Below are 24,346 nucleotides of genomic sequence, written 5' to 3'. Positions count from 1 at the left end.
GAATCTAATATAAATGAATATTTGTATTGAATGCAAATATATTTGTGTTTGCAAGATTAATTTATGGACAGACAAGAACAATCTGTCTAATTGATAATCATCCTGGCACAGCAAAAGTCAATTTTAATGAGCAACTTGTTAGCTAGCTTAAAACAAATTAGGCTTCATCTTCCCATTTTATGCCACTTAATCCCAGTGGGCGCATTAAGCATTAATTGAGGTGTAACAATTGCTTTGGCAATCTGTCATTTACAGCGTATCTGGCAGTTGAGCAGACTTTGCTTTGCGCAGTTGTTATTTATTTGCAAGCATTAAATGTTTATGTCAGTGCGCGAGATCCTCAAATTGCGTGTTCGTGCGCCCAAAAGTAGACTACAGAAAATACAAACACGAAGGCAGTCTGTCCTTTGTCTGGCTCAGAAGATGGCTTAAATGATAAGTCATTGAAGCGGCCAATTCGATTCTCTGGCCACACCCAAAAAAACACAGTTGTTGTTTTTTCTTTGCTTTTCTGTTTTCCTTTTTTTGGCCATTGCGTGCGCCATGGTCATTATTTGATGGCTACTTTGTGGCTCTCGTTATTGTTGTTGCTGTGGCTGTTGGCTTGTGCAAATAGCACGAAAAATATAATATTAATTCACAATTCGAAATGAAAACGCAACAATGCAAACACTCGCAGTCAGTCAAAGCCAACTAACTGTCATTTATTTGCTTGATGGCTGTGTTGAGTTTCAAAGTGGAAGAAGAGAGCGAGGGGGGAATATTTGACTCCACTGATGACGTTAATTTCCTGTACTGCTTTTCAATTGTTCACTCCGTTGTTTTTTTTTACTTTTTTGATATACTTATATTCATTATTAATAGGAGGAGGAGAGGCATCCATCATCAATCATAACACGAACCTCTGAACGTTGTTTTTTTTTTTAATTCTAAAATAAATGTAAGCATTTTGTTTGTCATTTGTTGTTACTATTGTTGTTGCTATTGTTGCGTGTCAGCTGTCGCCGCTGCATATGACGAGCTTGTTATTTTAATTAAGCGTTTCATTATGATACTAATTTGTCGAATTTGAGTTTTTTTTTTTTTTTTTTCATTCTGGTTGTCTGCTCATTTTAAGAAATAATTAAGGCAATTACAGCATCTGTGAGCTGAGCGTCAATTATTTGTGTTTTAACTCAAATTATTCAAATTAATATGATGTATATTAATGCTGTGCAAAAAAAAAGAGTATTAAAAGATACCCTGTAAAAGGTAAAGTAGTTGAAGAGGAGATTAATTCAGAAAGCAGTTTAATGTTTGATTAAAATAAGTCATTTATAAAGTTAAAGGAAGCTGCTTTTTAGAAAGTAGCTTAATGATTTGATTAAATGAACAATTTTAAACCTGAGAATGACACTTTGTATATTTCCTGATAAGATCAAGATAAAGTGGGAAAAGTTATGTTAAACTAGTTATTTTGCTTTTGATTTAAAATATAATTTATAGTTTCTTTAAACAGTTATAATAAAACGGATATAATCTTTCGGAAAATATCATTTCAATATCTCTAAAAAATATAATTTTATATCGGTTGATCTTTTAATTTTTGTTAAACAAAATAGTTCAAAGTTTTTAATATAATCTTTAAGAGGATAGTATATGAAATGTATTTTATTGTTTGTTTATTAATTGTTGCCTTTAAAAATAGTTATAAATCAGATATTCTAAAAACTTCAGATCTTTTAAAGCTAAGACTTAAGTTTGTAGTACTTCAAAATAATTTGTATTAATGCAATAATCTTTGTTATCTTTTTCTTCCCTTTAAAAAAGTTCCTCTTCCACACTTATAGGGCATTTCTTAGTCGTTCAATTCTTAGCTTTACTCGAAGTAATCTGAGTTGTTTTGGTTTTGTTCTCGGTCATGTCAACAAATGTGCAAATAATTAGACACACTTCCATTGTCGGTTTCACACACTGCAAACTATCTCAAAGCTCTCTGGGTGTGCCACTGTGTGTGTGTGTATCTGTATTTGTGTTATAATTTATCGCTGCCAACATGATTTCTAGTGGTGGTGAAGATGCATGTGCTGGACGCCTGTTCAACTTTGTTTGCCAAGAGCTTTTGTGGTCTTTTATAGCTTGTCGCTTAACCAAATAAATGTATCAAGAGCAGCAGATACACAGAAGGCGTAAAAGATACGGATATAAATAAAGATACGAGAGAGAGATAGAGTTACTTGGAAGCAGCTAAGTCGCATTTGATTGGACGATTAAGGAAATTGCACTGGAAATTAATGAATTAAATGTTTGCTGAATCAAATTTCAAATGCTGTAAAAGTGAAAGGAATTTAACTGAGTGTAAAAGATGCATAATTTTAGATATGTTACATTTCATCTTAAGTATCTTAATTGCCAGCAGCAGTTTCCAGCTTTGTTCTTTCATTGCTCCTTTAGATGTCGATCCATTATCGCTAATCCCTTAATGCTTAATCAGCAAGCGATGGACAACTGTTTGACATGCTCACTCGATTGCGAAGCAGCAGCAGCGAGACACCTGTTTCAGAGTCAAAGACTTTTAGCCATTTGATATGTGGCTTATTGTTGGATCATTTATCATGCGAGGCGTCAAATTAGGTGTTATGCTCATGTTCGAGATACAATATCTGCACACACACACACTCGATTATGTTAGACAGCCCAAAGTCCTGTCGCACCACAAGAAGTAGAATCATCATCGTGTATATTCACGTTCCTCAGTTGCCAGTTGCTTGTTGCCTGTTGAGTTTGTTGCCTGTTCGTTGCTCATTTCCCATTGCCAGCCCCTTTGGCCTGACATTTGTATCTCAAACACTACCCAAAAAAAGTACGAAAAAAAAATAGCTAAAAGGCCGAATACCCAAACTCTCTCAATATCTCATCATCAGATGAGTTGTTGTTGTTGTTGCTTTTGCTGCTGCTTTTACTTTGTTTTGTCTTGAGAAACTTGATTTTTTGGGCGTCGCGACGCAGCGACTGTGACTGCGGCTGCTGTTCTGTTTAATACCCTTTCTTAACTAAAGATAAATGGGGTATGATAATTGCGAAGTTTTAATTGGCAATAAAACAAAGTTAAGCAAATTTTTGTACTCTTCTTGCAATTGTAGAAATTGTTTCTTAAATGTCGTAATATAATAAAACTATTTGGAAAACTGAAATAATGAAAATATTTCCCAATTATAACTTACTAAACTTGTGACAACAATATAGAGCTATGTTGTAGAATGTACATAATTTAAAAAGCTCTTCTCTTAGTTCTTGTAGTCTAATTAAGTGACTGTGTATCTTATTTTTAGTTTTCTTATAAATTATTGTCAAAATTAGTGAAAATATTTCTCTGGCATTGAAAAATTAGAAAACTATGAGAACTATTTTTGAATTAGCAAAAGTTTATCAATTCTGGAAACGAAAAGGTTTAGCGGAAATACCAAATATTTTACCAATATAAAAGCTTTTATAGAATTCATAGAAAATATTTAATGAATTTCAAAATGTAGTAAAACAATTTTATTTTAGAATTTAATAGAAAAGTTTCATGGCTCCCAAAAATATTGAAAATATTATTTTAATATGAAAACTTTTATAGAAATTATTCAAAATATTTCTAAAATAAAGCTATAGTATTCTAGAAATATTTTTGAAAAAAAAAAAAAAAAAAATAAGCAATAAAATAAGAGGGAAACTATGTTTTGAAATGAGTGTTATAGGAAGACTTATTTCTTAAGCATGAGCTTAGGCTATAATTATATAAAATCTATAATTAGATGAAGTTTATTGACAGACAATTTATTTATACGAAGTTTATCCTAGATATCAATTTATTTGAAATTTTATCCTAAAGGGTATCTCGTAGTTGATTTACCTGCGCAGAATTTGGCATTTCATCTGCAATTTTTGTGTCTGCCTGCCGCCTTTGTTTTGCTTATCATATTTTGCACAGCAACTTCTGAGTGTGCGTGTGTGTGTGTGTGTGTGTGAGTATAAGTGTGAGTAAGTGTAGTGTTTTTGTTGTACATTGCCAAATCAGTGGCGCTGCCTGTTTCTACATTTTTTTGTTGCTTCGTTTTGCTTGTGCTGTTTGCCAAGTGAAAACCAGTTCCAGTTCGAATAGCAGCAACAACAACAGCAGCCACACGAAGGCGAAGAAGAAGAAGCAGAGCAACAGCCGCAACAGTAAGAATAACAAGAACAACAACAACAAGAGAAACAGCAGCCAGATGCCGGCCGGCACACATTTTGGGGGTATTCAAGTCTGTCAGGCGATCAGCCGACGATCGATCGTCAACTTCGCTCAGCAAGAGAGCGAAACAGAGCGAGAGAGAGAGAGAACGTAGAAGAGCAGCTGTTCACGCTCTTTTAACGCTCTAGCTCTCTTGAGTTATTTATAAGCAAGCGAGCATTACTCAGAGCTGCATTTGTTGCTGCGCCCCACAAAAGGGGCTTTTAATTGAAGTCAGATCTTGGCTCATTTGGAATTTTTGTTTGGTAAACTGGGCAGCACGCACGTAGACCAAAGGCAGACAGACCGATAGACGAAGAAGGGGAAGATCGAGAGAGGGGGAGAGGGAAGGAAAAGAGCGTCGCCTACTTTCGGTTTTTTTTTTCTGCGTACGTTTTTACACCTGGCAATCGAGCTGTATATTTTTTTTTGTTTTTGCTTTCTGTCTATGCCGCGGCATTTGCTTGATGACGTGATTTTGACGGCGTTTCCCCTGTTTCAGTGTTTCGCAAATTATTTGGTAAATTACGTGGCAACAAGCAGCCAACAACAATGCGTCGCAATTGTAAGCGGAACTTATGAAATGTTCTCCTTCCCCTTCTCAGATGCATGCCAATAGCTTGCGACGTGTTGCAAGGGGTGGAGAGACAGGAAGAGAGCGACAAAGAGAGCAGTTAACTCGATTTGCCACTGCGCAAATTGTTTTTGCTAATTCGTTGCATTTGGCTTGATGTCTCAATATATGTTGACCATGTGGGCAGCAAGTCAGACAGTCAATAAGTCAGTTAGTCATTCAGTCAATCACTTTGCAATTGACGACTCGAAACCCGTATAAAATTTACGTGAGTTTCGTTCAGAAAACTCAATAAGGTTTCAACACCCATTGTGCTTTTTTTCATAACCGATCCAAATATTCTCTATATAGTACACAATTCCCTCGATTCCACAAAATCGATGAGTCGACAAGCCCTTTATGGGAAATTACTCGATATATACATTATTTGTAGTTATTAATAGATTTGTGCTGCAGCCTATTACGAATTAATAATGCATAAATAGCTCACGGAAATTAATAACAATTACAATATTAATAACCTATTATGGTTCAAAATAACTGCCATGAGCGATTATTTTATACTACACAAATCTTAGCAACAATCGAAGCATTTTGTAAAAGTAAATATTAAATTACACGTGACTAATCGTCATTCAATTTATGGATATATTGGAAGCTAAGGATCTGAAAAAGTATAGTTGAAAACACTTCATTTAGTAAGAGAATAATTTCTTATAAAATTTGAAAGTAAAAAGAAAAAAATAGAAGAAGAAAAAGAATATAATTTAGATAAAATAGAAATTAGTAGAGAATATAGAAACAGTATAATGAAAACAGTATAATATAAAGAAAACGGAAAGAATAGACAATAGATTGTATTGTAGATTAAACAGAAAATATAAAGAAGCTTCAGCAGTCTATCTTCCTATTAAAATAAAAGTATTATTGGGAAAAAATAAGGTTTATAAAATCTGAAAAGATTGTTATTTATTTGATCTCTTGTTAAAATTGAATAAGAGTATAACTGATCTTCAAAAAATGAGTGTTTATGAAGAATTACAAGAAAAGTAATAAAAAGCTACTATTCAATTAATAATTTTTGTTCTACACAAAGTAACATTCAAAATTCCAACTTTTGCCCTACATTTTAATGACATAACTTTAAAAAGTAACTAAACTTTTCTTTACCACATTATTCTGCGATAATAATAATAACAATAATTTCATTGTTTATTAGATCTTTAGCTAAAATTTCATTAGCGCAGCTTAAATGTTTGTCTAAAAGTTTGAGAATATTGAAATTATAAAGCATCTTTATTGCTTGTTAGATCCCTAGTTAAAGTAACAATAGTTATTATTGCTCTCGAAATTAAAATATATATTGAATTCATAAGTCTTAAAAAACTACAGTTGATGAAGTCTAAAAACATTTTCATAGTTTATTAGATCAGTACCTCAAATTTCAGCAAGTAAAAGCTGAAATTTCATAATTTATCTAATTTATTGTTACATGTCTACAAAATTAAAGGTGTTTAAAGTATCTACATTTTTTATTAGACTAAAATTTTCAGAACAAAAAATGAGCTCAATTTATTATTCAGTTGAACCAAATATTGACAGCGTAAACTTTACAATAAAGAAAATTAAATCTTAAATTATCTTTATTATTTATTAGTTCACTAGCTTAAATTTTACCAAGCACAGCTAAAATTACGGAATTTGTCTACAAACTTAAAGAAATTTAAATAGTAGAGCATCTTTACTGTTTATTAGTTCTTTATATTCATTTCAAGCAAATGTTTAAACATAAAAGTATTTTCAATCTTAACTCATCCTCATTGTTTATTAGTTCGTTAGCTCAAATTTCAGCACTCGCAGCTGAAATTTCATCATTTGTCTAGTCTGTAGTAAAAAGCTCAGCTCTTGTAGCATTGGCAAATTGTGAATGAGGCAATTTGTGTGGCATTAAATCAAAGCCATGAAATGAATAGCTATGAAATGAATACTCAGGAAGAGAGTATTTAAAAAATAATGATTATTTAATCAGTTGAAATGAAATATGTATAAATATTATGTAGAATGAAAATTGAATGGGAGTAAAAATATATTTATTTAATGTATATATAAATTTGTTGTAGAATAAATCAGAGTAGAAACATATTTATATAATATGTAGCATAAAAATAAAATAAATTATAAATGTTGAAGCGCTGATTGAAGATATTTAATAAAATGTGAAGCGTTTTGTTGCCATAGATAATAATTTTTCGCTATTTATGGTTGGTGTTAAAATTGATGTTGTTGTCTTTGTTATTGCTGTGGTTGCTTCTGTTGTTGTTGATGTTGTTGCTATCATTTCTGTTGTTGTTGTTGCTACCATTTCTGTTGTTATTGTTGTTGGCATTCTTATTAATCAGCGCTGTTGTTGACTTTGAATTGTGTTACCACTGTGTGTGGTGTGTTGACTTGTTTAACTATTTGTATTTTATTTTGGGGGGGCTCGTCTGCCCCACGACGACGACGTCGACGACGGCGACGCTGACGGCGCATGATATGGCAAAAATCTGTAGAGCAGTCCAAGGGAGTGTTGTGGCGGTGGTTGGGGTAATATGAGCTGTGATAATTGAAACACACACATTCACAGACAGAGTCTCACATATGCTTATTATAATTTGCTGTGCTGCGTCGCAATCAACAACAACGAGTCGTCGATTCAGTTCAGTTCTGCTTTTTTTTCTTTACTCCCCTCATATTTCACTCTCGCAGTTTCTCTGACGCTGTCTCAGAGATTTTTGTGCAACCTTTTAAGGTGATTGAAGTCCGACAGTTGATTTGCATTGTGTCTCGTTGTTTGTGTTGTAAAATGTGTTAAGTGAATTGCAACACCAACTGAAAGCGTTCTTTCTTTCTCTCTTTTAAAAATAAAGCAATGCCCACACATTTTCATTTTTCCAAAAGGGGTGCAGCAGCATTTTCTGAAAATTCCAACAAAAAAAAAGAAAATAAAATGAGAAAAGATGCGTTGCGTTGTCATTTATTTCGTGTTGCTTTTGGCACAGTTTGCATTTATTTTTATCGCATTCAATTCTGATTTTGTTTTTGCTTTTCGCATTGCTTAATGTTAACGCTGACAAGAGAGCGTGCTGATAACCAGGTTTTATACGCTACGTATACGTAATATTAATGCTAACAATTCAAACGGCATTCTCATACACTGCGATCGATCGAAAAGTAGTTTGATTTTCTTAAGAGGTTGGCTGGAAGAAATAAAGTACTTATTTAATATATTATTTATTTATTTTTGAGGCAGTGCATTTGCACTTCGTTTGGCTTAAAACAATTTCAACTTTGTTGTTTCATTTCATCATTTATTCTTGCCGTTTTCATTGTTTGTCAAGTTGCTTTCAACCACTCGAAAGTTGAATTAAAACTGATTCGTAGTCTTAATTGTTTATTAATATTATATGGCTGTTGGTTTAATTATAGCTGAAATTCTATTGTCTACATTAAAATTTCTATAATTTTTTATTTGTATTGAATTAATTTGAATTCTTTATATGTATTTAGTCGTATCTCTTGTGGCTCTGCATATAAATCGTATTTATTTTTGTCGCCGTCAGGCGAGAAACTGCATAAACATTTGGAATTTATTGTGAGTGTGTTTTTGTTGCTGTGCGGCCATTTGTTTATTTACGAATATTTATTTGATTTTCTTCATTGGCTGCAACGCGAAATTTGAAACAATTTGGCAAACTTTGCCTGATGCCTTCTTCTGCCTGTTAAATGTTTGACGTCGTCGTCGTCGTTGGAATGTTTCACAATTTGCCATCTGTTTGCATTTTTTGCTGTCTTCTCTTGTTCTTTTTTTTTATTTCGCACCGTTTTTCATTTTCATCAGCCTCATCAAAAAGTGAGAACAGCCTCCGGGCCATGGCTACTTTAACTAACTGACGACCTTTTCAACACACACACATTCAGACAGGGGGGATTATGAAAATTTCATCAGCGTTACGTAAAGTGTTCTGTTGAAATTGCAGCCCAAAGTGAGAAGTGTTCACACACACATATACACAGAGAGTCACTCACACAGACAGCGACACGCACACGCAAACACATTGACAGTTTATTACATTTTCAAGGCAGCCCATCAAATGCTTCAAATGCTTTTCAGTCTCCCTTCTCTCCTCTCCATTCTCCATCTCCCTCATCTGCTTCTGCTTCTTCGAGGCGTGCCACACGTGACTGTTGTTGGCTGCTTGCTTCGTTGTCCCAACTCAAATTGTGTGGCACATAAGCATTAGAGAAACTATATAAGATTTTAATGAACGAAATCTAAAATGTCTTGAACTCGAGTGTTATTAGAAAACCTGTATAATCAACTTCCCCAATAAATTTGAGCGTTGTTCTTCAAAGATAACAACTAATAAATGATATAATGAATTCTTTTATATAAAATTATACTCAACGAAAGTCTACGGCATAAATTTAAATGATTTTTATTAATATAAAATAGCTATTGGAATGAATGTTTATATTTTGCGACAAAATATTGTATATAATGCAAGTATTTAAATTAAAAACTATTCGTTGTCATATTATTTTGTCATAATATTGAGAAAAGTAATTAAAATTACTTATTAGGAATAATAATAATAAGAGTTTGTTGTTGGTTGAGCAAAATTACATTGAAATTGCAACTCTTTAACGTTTATTTTATTTAAATTAGCCAAAAAGACCAGAAATTTAAACTTTTTTATGATAAAACAAGAAAAGCAATATAAAATTACTATTTGAATGAATGATAATTTTTTCCTTCACAAAATACCATTCAAAATTCCATTTTGTGACCTAAATTTTAATGAAATAACATAAAAAGTCCAAAATTTTAAACTTACCTTTGATAAAAACAAGAGCAGTAATATAAAATAGTTATTAGAATTAATGATGAGTTTTTTCTGTACAAAATACCATTCAAAATTCCAATTTTTGCCCTATATTTTAATGAAATAACTTTAAAAAGTACCGAACGGAATAAAAACTGAACTTTTCTTTACCAAATTATTCTGCGATAATAACAAAAACATTAATATAAAGTTGCTATTAGAATTAATGATGATATTTTGCTGCACAAAATTGCAGTCAATGCAACTCATTGGCCTAGATTATGTTTCCTTCCTTATGATGCTCCCTTTGAAGCTATTGAGGAAATCCGGAGAATTCATGCTGCATTCCGCATGCTTTTCACGCGCTAAAGTTCAACTGGGTCACGAGCCTTGCCTCTGTGTGTGTGTATGTGTGTGTGTGTGTGTGTGTGTGTGTGTATGTGTGTGTAAGTGCGCGAATGTATTTGTGTATGTTTGTGTGTCCCTTTTATGCCCATCACGCAATGGCTTTAGTTTTATGGCGAAATTAGCGAATGTCTGTTTGGAAAATTGCGCAGCTTCGGCCATATTTGTGAAATGTTCGTCTAAACACGAAGATGCTCTTTCCACACACACTTATACTCCCACACACACACACACTCACACACCGACACATCGATATGCAGAGGAAATTAGAAGACCAATAAGTCGTTTGCTGGGTTGGTTGTAAATTATGTTTGTGGCTTTTAAAGTTGATTTGTGTTTATGTGCGAAATTTCTCCTTCGTTTACGACCTCTTCTTCTTCTTCTGCTTTTTTTGTGGCATAATTTTTGGCGCAACGACGCCAATTTAACGGTTACCTCAAGCAGAGAGCGAATGAGAGGCAATATAGCGAGTTTAAAATAAAGCAAAATGTTAATTGCCGTTAGCGCCTTATCATGTTATCAGCCGCGTTGCATAGTTCGCGTTTACAATTAGATTAGGCCCACTCACCTCATCGTTTCCTTTGCCACTTTAGCGTTCGCCAGGTTTTTTTTGTCCAAAAACAGCGAACAATTAGCGCAAAGCTCTCAATTGCTGAACCATGCAAATTGAGTAGCCCAGAAGTGAGTGCGAGCGAGAGCGCGCATCACACAAATGCAAAGCAAGCGAAAAGAGGCCGCTGTCGCAGCATCAAAACAAAAATAACAACAACAACAGTGACAGGGCACATTTGTTTGGCATGAAAACAATAATAAATAAAGCAAAGGCAAAGGCAAAGCGAAGAAAAAAAAAACTGAAAAGAGCGAGTACCTAACATTTTGTGTTTGGCCTTTTTTGCGAAAAACGACCAAACAACACTTTACGCTCAATACAACTCAGCTATGACTCAAGCTGATAGCAGCGACAAAAGCACTCAACCGGCACTGCGCCGGCGCCATTCAAATGTTCTCTATCTCTCTCTCTTTCGAGTGCTTTTTGTCAAGAACAGAACTTCGCTCGTTGCTCTTCTATGGGGCTGAGAGCGAGAACACTGGCTTGCTCTCTCGCAGGCGCAGGCAGTCGACGAGACTGACAGGCAGGCAAGCTACAAGCTTTCAGCTGCGCTGGCATTCCACTCATTCGTCTCTGGTACGTCGTCGTCGTCAGTGCAGGCTAAGCAGCGCTGTCTAACGTTCGAGTTTTTTCCGTGTGCACTTCTTAACTCTTAAAATCTAAAACTGGACTCGGCAAACTTTGCCAAAAAAACAAAAAAGAATTACAATTGAAAACACTATATATAAAAAAGTAAACTGTTAACTATCAACACTCAACTCAACTCGGCTGTCTTTAAAGCAATACGTCGAATTTGTTATTTTTTATTATTTTGTTAAAAGAAAACTTCGCGTCAACTTGTGCAAATAAAACACACACACAGAATAAATAAATAAAGTCAAGAGAATTGGCAAATGTAAATACAACTTTTAAACGATTGCATTTCCGTTGTTATAAAAAATTATTTAATTCACCAAACGAGTAAATGTTTTGATAAAAAGGTAATGAGAGAATACAATAAAAAAAAATCCAACACATTGATTAAGCTATAAAAGAAAAGTAAAATAAAGAAATTTAATTTTCAAAAGCAAAGCAAAAAAGACTTAATAAATTACATAAAATGCGAAAAGCTAAAGAATTGTTTTTGAGAATTTATTGGTGCGTCGTTAATTTCGTTAACGCGAAATAAAAGTTTTTATACTCCGTAAAAAAAAATATACAAAAAAATAATGAAGAAATTGAATTAAGTATTATGCATATATAAAAATATTCTGAGAAGATGGAAAAAGAAATATATTTTTGACAAAAATAAACTTTTATTATGCGTGAATTTGACAACGACAAACATACAAAACACTCACACACACACACACACATAATGTGTATTGATGTATGTTTGTGTGTGTGTGTGTCAAAAAGATTATCAAAAAAAAATATGTTCAACTTTCAAAACAAGCAACTGAAAAATTTGACAAATTAAAAAAGTTTGAAAAAAAAGTGCGCACGTTTGTTACACGCGGCAGAAGCAAAGAAAGCAATATACGAAAAGTAAAATGAAAACAATAATAAAAACTGATCATAAAGCGAATGCATATTAATTAATAAACAATTACAAATGACAAGCCAAAAAAGTTTTACACAACACTCGCACCTAACCTACAAACTAAATGCTTTTGCTGCTGCAGTTGCAAGCGCAACAACAACAACAACACGACATTTTTATTGCAATCTGCGTTTTAGTTGTCGCAGCGGCGACGTCGACGTCAACGTCAACCGACCCCCACAACGAACGCACGATCTGTTTGTCTGTCTCTTTGCTGCCCCAATCTTACTGCTCTGTCTTTCTCCTTCGTTCTCGCTCTCTCTTGCTAAACGGACGCCTGGCACGCTCTCTCAGCACTCACACACACGTGCATACGCACACACAAACACACACACACATAATGCAAAACACACTGCAAAAGCGGCGGCGTTTCATTTTGTTTCGTTTTTATTTTATTTATTTTGGCTATTTGGCATTTCGTTTTTTTTTTGCATTTGCATTTGCATTCGCATTCACATTACATAAAATTGCTGAGCGAGTTAATTTGTTGATGAAAACTAATTGAATTGCGGCTCAATTAGCATTTATGTACATCGAATTATGAATAGTTAGTATTGCCTATGCGACAATAAGAAAATAGAGACTGCTGTATATGTAAGTGTGTGTATTAATACATCCACCTACGCATATGTTGATTACACAACGTATCGATGTATGCGTGTATGTGCGTGTGTGTGTTGTGGCTAAAATGCGCGTGTCATGTTTGCTTGTCCGCTGTTTATAGTCAACTTAATTCAGCTTCTATTATATATAGTACATAGCTATAGCTATAGCTGCCTCTTTTGCCTACTGCTTTTTTATTTTCATTCAATTTAATACACATTGCCTTTTATGTGCACACACGCACACACACAGGCAGCAACGTACTCACTCGCTCTCATACGTACTTTAGCAAAAGCAAAAAAAAGGTTCGTCAAAAGCAATTACTGCTATTTTACGTTGAGTTGAGTTTCACATGATGCTGCTGCTGCTGCTGTTGATTTCAATTGCAGAGCAGCAGCAGCAACGACGCCAACAACAACAAGAACAACAAGAACATTAAACACAAGTGGAGGCATAAGAGCAGAGCATCGAGACAGGCAGAATTCATTTGTTTTATTCTTTTTTTGTTCTTTTGCTCTCCTCGCTATCCCGTGTGTCTCTTTCTCTGATTGTCTCCTTGTCTGTGTGTGTTTGTGTGTTGTTTCGCTTTATGCGACTCAGTTTGTTACACAATAAATTTGTTGCTTTCATTTAGCTTACAGTTGAATCAACTTCTTCATTCATATACATACATATGTATGTATGTACATATGCCTTGCATTTATTTAGGTTTGTTTCTAGATTTGCCATTGCCAATTGACATTGCATTAGTAATGTTCCTCTAAGTAATTACACTCTCTTTTGCGCTCTCACACTCGCTCTCTCTTAGTGACTCTCCCACTTGCTCTCTCTCACCCAACTCATAATTAATTTGTATGCACAAGCACAAAAGCGTGCCGCGCTGAGTGCACAAATACACATCAATAATGTGTAAATGTGTGCCCACGTGTATGCAAGTGTTTGTGTGCGGAAAAGAGAGCAGCGACGACGCAATCGGCATCACGCGATCAATTTTGTACACTCTAGGCTCGGCTCGGCTCGCATCGAGAGTCGACTTTGCCTAGACCTCACTTACACAAAGTTCAAGAGTTGACGATCGTGCGCTCTCGCTCGCTCTCTCACAGCGCTTATCAGCGCTGCTTGAGGTGTTGCTTTCGTCACAGCTTTGGAAGCTTCAATTAAAAGCTCAAAAGGGTTGACAAGCGCATACACATTAAATTTAAAACTATCATACATACGAGTATATGCCGCATTAGCTTAATTCAATTGATAGCTACACGAATTTTTTATTACGTCTCCAAAAATGTATTTGGGCAACTTAATTAAAATGATGTAAGCCTTGTTTTTGGGTTCTAACCGGCTGCAACTGGCGGCGGCAAGTGGTGACAACAATGCCAAACAAGATGAAGCAATTATTTAAGTGTGTTCTGTTTGGTTCGCTGCGGTTTTTTCTCTTGTTTGCTTTTGTTGCTATTGTTCTCCAAATTGATTGCCTTCCGGCATTTGTATATTTCGTGTGCTTGCTCTCTCCCCAAAAAAACTCTCACTCTCTCACTCTCTTTCTGCATCGATCATTTTGTAATTACTTTTCAATATATTTTTCCACTGTCAACAACCGCAATTTGACATTGAATCGAAGCGCTTCCCACTATCTGCTGTGGGCCTGTCCACTTTTTGCCTGTCCACTGCCCACTTGCGTCAAGTGCTTCCAGAAAACCTCTTTTCTGCCTGCGACGCAAAAGCCTACGCCCCATTCGCAAGCTATTTCACCAGAGGGACGAGCCCCCAAAAATTTTATTTTTGCTGTTTGTCATCGTTGACTTTGAATTCCAAATCTAAACTTTTTTTTTTGTTGTGACTGTTAATATATAACCATTAAATTTCTTTGCTGCCAGTTGAGGTCTAAAAATGAAATAACGTTTATCACGCGAAGGCGAATGAAGTTTTATCTGAAATTTGTAGGCACACGGGGTGCGGGGGGCATGCCGCACGGGGCTTACACGAAATTTGCACGGCTGCTTCACGTGCTACTCGCGTACATTGGCCAGCCGCACAGTGCATGCTCACCACAGAGTCGGCCGATTGGGTTTCGCGTCTCGTCGTCGTTGTCGTATCTTATCAATGGGTCGCTCGAACGACGTCGTCAACGGCGCCCGGAGCAGCAGCAACGATGATGATGATGACGAGGGCAAGAAAGAAGCACTCGAACTTCATGCTGCCATCCAGCTTCAAGTCACGGGCGCAACGTATGCCAACCCAGAGATCGATCGATTGATCGATCGAACGAGTCTCTCTCTATATGGTATGGTCAGATTTACCTATTATATGAATATGATGTGTGCTTTTAGCTTATCAATATATGGGGGAATCGAATGGGAATCGCTTCTAATTGGCACGTCAGACACACCCACAAAACGCGTTCGCTTATCGCAATCGCCGTCGTCTTGTCTTGCCCTGGATAATGATAAGGCCTTCAAATGGTAGGGGGCCAAGGGAAGAAGCTTAAGGTTTTCTGTTCTTCTCTTCTACACATTTTGGGGAATGTGGGACAGTAAAACAGAAGGCTGCAAATAGTTGTCGCTTATCGTTCAGGCTAAAAAAACGTTGAAAATTTTCCAATCGCTGAAACACGACAACAACAACAACAACAACGACAACAACGACGACACACAGCTGCTCAGCAGACTCATTACCAGACATTTTGTAGATCTCTTAATTAATTATGACTAACACGCCATATTATCAGCAATAATTATTGCACATTTATCATACAAATATCGTATGAAATTTATTATTACGAAATACGCGCGATATTGTTTTCGGTGTGTGTAACAAACGAGTGCAAAAATAAATCAAAACAAGAAGGAAAAGAAAAGAAAAAAGATAAGGAGAAAATTACGTAGTATATGGTTATCATTATCGTTTCGCGTTTTGTGCATCACTTTTTGCAGTAATCTTGAGAACAAACATGAGATTTATTCACTTGCACAACAAACGGCGGCAAGTGAGCAAAAGGAACAGCAACAACCAGAAACACAGGAGCAACAATTACCTGAAACTAACAACAACAACGACATTGCAACTAAAACAACAACTGAGCAACAAGTTGTCGATGAAGCAACAGCAACAACAGTTGTAGATAAACCCAAAGTGATTGAGACTGCTAACGAAACAACAGCAACAGAAACAATAATAACTGAACCAGTAGCAACCACCCAATCAAGTCCAGCAACATCATCAACTGCAACTGCAACTGCTGCTACAAACCCACCAGCAACACCAGCATCAAACACCACAACAACCTCAATTCTAAACAACAAACAAACAGAAACTGAATTGTTTATCAAACGCGAAAACATTTCTCCCGGACCGCGAACAATTACCGCTCAATTACTTAGCAACACTTGCAACAGCAACACCAACAACAACAACAACAGCAACTTGGTGCGTCCCAAATCGGTAACAGCTTCGCTCATACGCCCAACACCAACCACAGCAACATCAACAACATCAGCAGCAGCAACAACAACATCTGCAGCAGCAACCGTTGCTGGTTACGTGAACAACAGCAACAATAAGCAACGAAATCAAACGTTAAACGTCGCCGCCGCTGCTGCTGCCGTCGCATCACAGGCTTTGCCGCCCACAACAACAGCAACAGCTGCAATTCTATCCTCTAGCAAACAGCAGCAACAACAGCAGCAACATCAACAGCAGCAACAACAAGATATGAATATAAATATGAAAGAATTCGTATTGTTTGCTGACGATGGCCGAGGCTCAACAAGTAAGTACAACAACTTGTAATCGATTAACAACATTGATAACCTCCCAAAAACAGATCACTTACGTGTAGTGCAGTGTAGTTAGTGCCAGCTGCACAGTTTGATTTGATAAGAGTGCTGAGTGCATGAACAGCAAAATGAAACAGGTTCGTTCTATGATTAGAGCCAGAGCTAGAGTCAGAGGCACCCTACCAATAGGTCAGTGATTATGCCGGGCCATAAAGATAGAATAGATTCACTGTTGCAATTCAGCTAAATTAGGTGTATATAAATAAGCAGGATGTGTAAATATGCAGAGTAATAGAGGAGGCATTGATTTACCCTTTTGATTGATTGCTGCTTTAATTGATTACTTTTGGAAGTAATTATGAAATAACTTTTCACGGTTAAGTTCTTGAAAGTTCTATTCCTAATGCCGGAATTATACAGATTACAGCATTTAATTTAATAATAATGACAACAAAAAATTGAAATATTAATATCAATAGGGTTCTGTAATATTTCACCATTATTTGAATCATTCTTTTGTTGCCACTATCAAAAAATTTAAATATAAATATCAATAGGGTTCTGTAATATTTCACCATTATTTGAATCATTCTTTTGTTGCCACTATCAAGTGAGCAATTTACTTTTAAAAGGCGCTTAAAACATGCTTTTAAGTCTAGCTTGCTTATTGAAAATTGGCTAAAAGTTCACTTAAGTTGAAATCTTAGCTATTTGCAACTTAGTGGGAGTTTAAATCTTCACTAAATATACCAAATTTAAAATATATAAATATATCACCAAAATGAAATACAAAGAGGAAATAATTTTGAAGTACTTTTAAGCTAGGCTTGCTTTCTGAAACTTGGCTAAAGTTCAAATCTTTATTAATTGAAGTATGACAGCAGTTCAATTCTTTGGTATTTGAAACTTGCCTAAAGTTCAAATTTTTGCTAAATATAAATTGCCTAAAATATGCTAATTTTATATGACTATATCATATTATTATTATCAATAGTCTGAAAGTGTATACAAGCTTCGTCATGTTTACTTAACTCTACCCGTTGTCAGCACTGCAAATTGAATTATTTATCGCTTACAGATAAATGCAAAGCTCAACGATTATGTTATCGATAATCGCACAAACGAGGCTAGGCTAGAGTCGAAACTACTTTTTGCTGTCTAATTTGCATAGGCATGCAAGTGGGTATGTGTGTGTGTTTGCATATGCAAGCAGTCAACAATGTTGTTGTTGCTTTATAATGCAAAAATAGCGAGCAACAACAACAGCAGCAACAACATCAACCACATTAGAGGAGCGTATGACGTGGGCTGAAAGTATTTGATGTGATTTGACGCATTCTCGCATTGTCGGGCAGGCATCACAATTTAATTGGTCAAGCTGTCGTTTAGTCAATCAGTCAATTTGCGAATTACTCGATTTGTCAGTCAGTCCGGCAGTCAGTTAGTCAGTCATTCAGTCAGTTGTTTTGCTTATCAACGTTTCGTTTCGCTGGCCGCAATTTGCGCAAATCAAACGATTTATTTGTAAAGACAACAACAATTTTTGCTGTAAACAAAGTGCAGGCCAAACGTTCGCCGCCTTCTATATACAAAAGTAATAACTATACTATATAGTAAATATATAGTACATATATAATGCATTAGCATTTTGCCGGTTGGGCATTTTGTTTTCCTCCTGCTTGTGTCATAATTACATGGCTTTGCACATTTATTACGCATACGCCGCATAGCCACAAAAGCCGCAACACTTTTTTTTGTGTTGTTGTTGTTTGTTAACTAATAACGTCAGATTCAGCATCAGCTCGAGCATCTTCTGTTTCGGTTTCAGTTCAGTTCTATGCATATTTCAGTTGAGCCAATTAATATGTTAAGTGATGTGCTTGTCGTCGTCGTCGTCGTCCAGTGGCCAGTCACAAAGTTGGCGCGTGTGCCAAGGTTCTGGCCGGCCATGGATCATGCGCTGCCTGCCGCGACATGTGTCAGCTCCACACACACACACACACATACACATACAAACACACCTCCCACGCATTGTTCTTTCCCCTTCCCAAAAATATGAGCTACCTATTTCACCCCTCAGCAAAACATTTTCATTCTTTTGCGTTTCGTTTCCATTCTTTTTTTTTTGGGGAACTGGCGCGTGTATTTTTAAAGTCTGCTGCAGTTTGCTTGGAGACTCGACAATTGGTTTGCTTTGCTTTTCCTCTTTTTTTCCTCTGTTGACATTTTGTGCTGGCTGCAGACGCCGCCACCAGAAGCTACTTCAGTTTTTCCCCATTCTAGTCTTTTATTTTTATTGTCACTGCTTTTGTTTTTTTTCCTGCTTTTTTTCAGTTTTGTGTTTAGCGAGAAGTGTCTATATTTATTTTCGTTTTAGTGGCACGTAAATAAACAGGGAAACACTTATTATATTTATTTTCGTTGTTGTAGATAATCGAATCACACGAATCGCTGTGAGAGAGCGAGGAATGCCAGTTATACGAAGCATTTGATTTTGTCTTTCGATGCGCTGATTCGATGACTAAATAAATACATATAGAGTATAGTGTATGTGTATTATGCAACACTTTAGTAGCTTGTAGTTTTCCTAAGTGCTTGTAAAACTTCCACTCATTACAGAAGAGTTAATCAGTTAGTTGTAACCATAAAAAATATTGAATGTGTGTTTCAATTTTCAAGGTAAACAGATAACAGCAACAAAACAAGTGATCAATATTTACCGGATTCATAATTATTATACAAGTGTATTTTGTAATAATCTATGCTCAAATATTTGGTGTGAATGCGAGATAATGGACGGAGAATAAAAAACAGCTGAATTGACCAGCTCATCACGCTAAAAACACGCTCCACGAGCGTCCCTCGATAATCGAATTAAATGCTGATAGAGAACCCCGAAAAGTAAGAAGAAAAAAACATCCCAGCTTCAAGTGGTCTTCTTAATCGTAACCCTAGACAATGTTTTTTGTTTTCCTCCTCCCAGCAACTACGTCATGCAAATGCTTATGATGATGATCATGCACATATGATGATGTTCACATTATGATTGATATGATTTAAATTGAAACTGTGTCGAGTGTGTGTGTGGCGAGTTTTTTTTTCTTGAGTGTTGTGCTCTTTGAGTCGCCAAGTCACGCGTCTCCTCGGTAGGTTAAGTTCTCAGTTCTAGAAAAACTTTCGAAAATGTATTTCAAGTGCATCGAATGTGGCTCAAGTGCAGCTGCAGCAACAGCAGCCGCAGTCTTGAGGCTTGAGGCACGTCACGAGATGTGTGCGACAGTCACTTTTTGTGTATTCCGTTTTTTATTCACAAGTTACGAGAATGTTTTCAACTCGGCTAATTACCTTGTAAACTGCCCACAGCCCATTCTACGCTCTCGAAATTAGTTGCTCAAAAAAAAATGTGTGCAACGAGGTCTCTGGCCTTGCACTTTACACTTGCAACAATAACAAGTAAAAAAAAAGAAAGATATAATAGACAGAAAAAGCAGCTGACTATTTTCGTAGGCCTCGTTAGCAGGAAGAAGCCGCTGCGTTTTCATTATCAGTTTGTTTTTATACTCTTCTTTCTTTTTTTTATTATTATTATTTTCCGTCTTTTTTTTCTTTCGCTTCGAGTCGAGTAGCACTTGTGTGCCATAATTATAAGTCGCCCTGGGGGGTCAGGTGAGCAACGGGGAGCTGTAACTTTTTGCAAGTGTGTGAAGCTCTCTCTCTATGTGTGTGTGTGTTTGCATTGTTAATTAATTTGTTTGTGCCGCAACTGTGGCTGTGAGTGCAAGAGAGATGGCCTCTATTACGAGCACCTGCCATAATATTCACTTGCTCATTCGCACACACATACACACACACTAAGGTGTGTGTAAAGTGCATTGCGGATCGCTTGAAATCGCATCGCGCAAAGCCCTCGGCTTTTATTTTTATGCCCCTGCAGTGGGTCATATAACTTTGTCAGCTAACAAGTCTCATATCACACAAGAGTTTGTGTCCCAAATTTACAGAGTAGAGAGAAAGAGTAATTAAAGTGAACAGAATGACAACTAAATTTCTGTTGTAGTTCAAGGGCTCATGTTCAACTTTATGGCCCCGAAAAGTTGTTGAAATTTTAACAACTTCAAGTGCTGAATTTTGTATTATTTGTGGACTTTCTATAAGGAATATTTCTAGATAGATATTTACTGGCTATTAATAATTGTTTTTTATACTTTATGGCATAATTTCTACAACAAAATTAAGCACAACATTAAAGTGGAATTTAAATCAAAAATACCACAAAAATTAAGTTGAAATTATAGATAGTTTTCTACAAATTTTGTATAAAATATAACTTGCATTTCTGAAAAGTTTTAAAGTAGAAATTATAGATCAAATTCTTCACACTTAGTATAAAAAATACTACTTAGTAGTAAAAATACTATAAATATACCGATCAGGGATATTAAGGAGCAAATTCTAATTAGTATTTTGCACATTTACTATAAATATAACTTGCATTTCCTGACATGTTTTCAGACAGATCAAAATGTTCACACTCACTATAAAAAATACTACTTACTAATAAAAATACTATAAAGTAATATAATACAACTTTTAGGGAACTTGAGAACAAAATTATACACACTAATGTTCAAATTTCCTATAAAATCTAACTTGAATTTCTCAACAAGTTTACAAGGACTAATTGAGTACAAAATTAAAGTAAAAAATTATTGATACCATCTGAGACACTCCCCCTAAACAAAAACTTGCATAACTCTTGAAAATTTTGCAAGTCAGCCACAATCTTAACGCTTAAAAAAAGATACTTCAAAAGTGGTTGTGTTGAAATGGGGAATTTCTGTTTGCTCTTTGAATAGTTTTGTCAACTTTTTTATGGCCTGTTGACAACTGCAAATAGTAGAATAAAAAGGGGCACAGATATATATGTGTTAGAAATAAGGAAAACTGCTTACTATGAAGAGGAGGTGCTTATAATAATAATAATAATGATTGAAGGCGAAATGCAATTGTTGTGTGTGCAGAGAACTTGAAAGGGTATTGATAAGATACAGATAGAGAGATAAAGTTGCAAAAAATAGATATGGCATTAGAAGTGCATCAACAAATTGTGTTAACATTCTGTTAAGATTAGGCCAAAATGTGTGTTGGGGGTAACTTGGCTTGTTAACTCAGGGCTATAAACATGTCACATAGCAAAACATCATAAATAATGGAAGCCTCTATTATACAAGGTATTCTCTACTCTATTATTGTAACTAATATACTATATTAGTATATATATAGTATACTATATATATGTGAGATGTGTGTACTATAATGTAATCAAGAGTCGTGCCTGTTTATACCGGTTTTTATTGGCGCTCCCTACTCACTATATATATTCTATATATACTATAACTATATATGATTGTTGGGAACGTCGTGACGCGCATCCAAATCTGATGCCGAGATCGGGGCCTTGACTCTGATCCCAGGGGTTACACTCCTGGTTGTGTCGGGTTGTGTTGTGTTACACCTTGATAGTTGCAGTTTTTTTTTTTGTATGGTTCGTACGTCAGGTTTCGAGTTCTTTATCAGCTGCTGATGCTGGCACAAAAACTTTTCCGATGCTGATTAATGGAAAAAATAAAAGTAGTCAAAAGGCCATTAAAATCATGGCTTGATTTCTAACAACATTCAACCAAGCAACCACGCAATTGTACCATATAAATCAACTAATTCACCCTCCAAAAAAAAAAGGGAAAGAGATGGAAGAAACTTCAATTAGTCTCAATTGAAAGCTGTCAATTGAAGAAAATGAAATTTCGTGTGTGTTGCGTTGCGTTGTTGTTGTTGAGGCGCCACTGCGTGTGGAGCATGTGCCCAGGGTCTGATGTCTGTCTGTCTGTCCGTCCGTCTGTCTCTTCACTCGACTTGCGGCATTAATTAACAGCGAGTTTTTAGGCGACGTTTGCACTTAGCACACAAAAACTTTTTGACACCTTCCGCAACTGCACCGCACACAAAACAAAAAAAAACATGTCAATTATAAGCTCATTCATAACTTTTCTTCTCTTTGTTTATTGTTTTCTAGTGCTGAAAGAGGAACCGGATGATCTGTCACATCATTTGGGCAGCGGACCCTGTATACAATCCGATGTGATGACGGCGTTCAGCGAGATGTTGGGCCTGATTGGCGATCCCTTTTTGTCCGATGAGATCTCACTGGATGCGACCACCTGCTCGACAACGGCGAGTGGTCAACACTACAACAGCAGCAACAATAGCAGCTACAACAGCAACAGCAATTGCCACAGCAGCAACAACAACAACACAAGCAGCAATAGCAGCCACAATAACAGCAGTAACAACAGCAATAGCAATAGTAGTAGAAAAAGTCACAGCGGCAGCAACACCAACAACAACAACAACAGCCATCAACAGCAGCAGCAACAACAACTGCATCAACATCATCACGATAACAGCAACAGCAGCAGCAACATCGATCCGCTCTTCAACTATCGCGATGCATCAAATGACACCAGTTGCTCGCAGCATCTGCACTCGCCCAGTGTACAAGCAAAGGTAAATAAATTAATTGAACTTTTCATTGTGAATCCGAATTAACATCTTTATTCTTCACTTTACAGAGTCCCGAGATCAGCAGCCTGCCTTCGCTGTGCAGCCCCAATTCGCTAAGTTTGGATGAGGATTATTCGTATGAGGAATTCGGCAAACGTGCTCCTTACATCCCCCCTCGACGATGATGTGCCCATTGTGCTCGAACGTGATCTGATGTGGTCCTCATCGGCAGCTATGGCCAAGGATGTCGAGGCCATGCAACAGCAGCAGTTGCCGCAGTTCAAGCAGCAACAGCAGCAGCCCATCAGCAGCTATCATCAACCACTGCAACATCAGCAGCAACACCAACAGCAGCAGCAACAACAACAGCAGCAGCAGCAATACTTTTCCAATTCGCTGTGCTCGTCGCCCGCCTCGACAGTCTCCTCACTGTCGCCATCGCCGGTGCAACAGCATCAACATCAGCAGCAACAGCAGCAGGAGCAGGCGAACGCTGTCTTCAACAATGCCAGCGAATTGGCTGCTTTGATTTGTGGCACCGGTCCAGGCACGCTCTCCATTCTTACCACACATCAGCAGCAACAACAACATCAGCAGCAGGAACAGCAGCAAGAGCAACAGTTGCAGCAACAACAGCAGCAGCAGCAACAATTGCTACAACAGCTGCAGCAGCAGCAACAGGAGATTAACGAGCAGCAGCAGCAGTTGCAGCAGCAACAATTGCAGTCGGATCAGCTTACTTTGAGCATCGAGTGCAAGCGAGAGAAATACGATGCAGCCAGCTTTTGTCCTTGTTCTATTGACGATGCATTTGAGACGGACTACAGCAAGGATTGTAAGTATTAAGAGTGCCAAAGAAAGCAAAGTGTTGAAGTGAAGAAGAAAAACAGTGAAAATTATGAAAATATGCAGTGAAGAAAGAGTTCGAAATGTGAAGGAAGAATTGACGAAGAATTTGATGTGTAGTGAAAGAAGATGTATTGAAAAATGTAGTAAAAGAAACTGATTTTTATAGTGTAGTAAAACAGTTTAAAATGTACCGAAATAAGATACATATTGAAATGCAAAGCATGAAGATACATTTGAAAAGGTAGTGGAAGAAGATACATTTTAAAGTGTAGTAGAAACATATAAATTTA

At 36.4% G+C, this 24,346-nt stretch overlaps 1 protein-coding gene across 1 annotated transcript in view; it reads left to right on the top strand.

Moving 5' to 3' along the window:
• Positions 1 to 24,346, top strand: part of LOC133838557 (protein similar) — an 84,545-nt gene that overhangs the window by 47,656 nt on the left and 12,543 nt on the right. The window contains 4 exon segments of the mRNA XM_062269704.1: positions 15,804 to 16,639; positions 22,720 to 23,210; positions 23,276 to 23,377; positions 23,379 to 24,042. Of these exon segments, the coding sequence (XP_062125688.1) occupies positions 15,804 to 16,639; positions 22,720 to 23,210; positions 23,276 to 23,377; positions 23,379 to 24,042 (2,093 nt within the window).

The sequence above is a fragment of the Drosophila sulfurigaster genome, chromosome 2R, assembly GCF_023558435.1.
Source record: "Drosophila sulfurigaster albostrigata strain 15112-1811.04 chromosome 2R, ASM2355843v2, whole genome shotgun sequence".
Classification (NCBI taxonomy): Eukaryota; Metazoa; Arthropoda; class Insecta; order Diptera; family Drosophilidae; genus Drosophila; species Drosophila sulfurigaster.
Note: the sequence above shows the minus strand (reverse complement) of the source record. Positions and strands in the feature narration are given on the sequence as shown.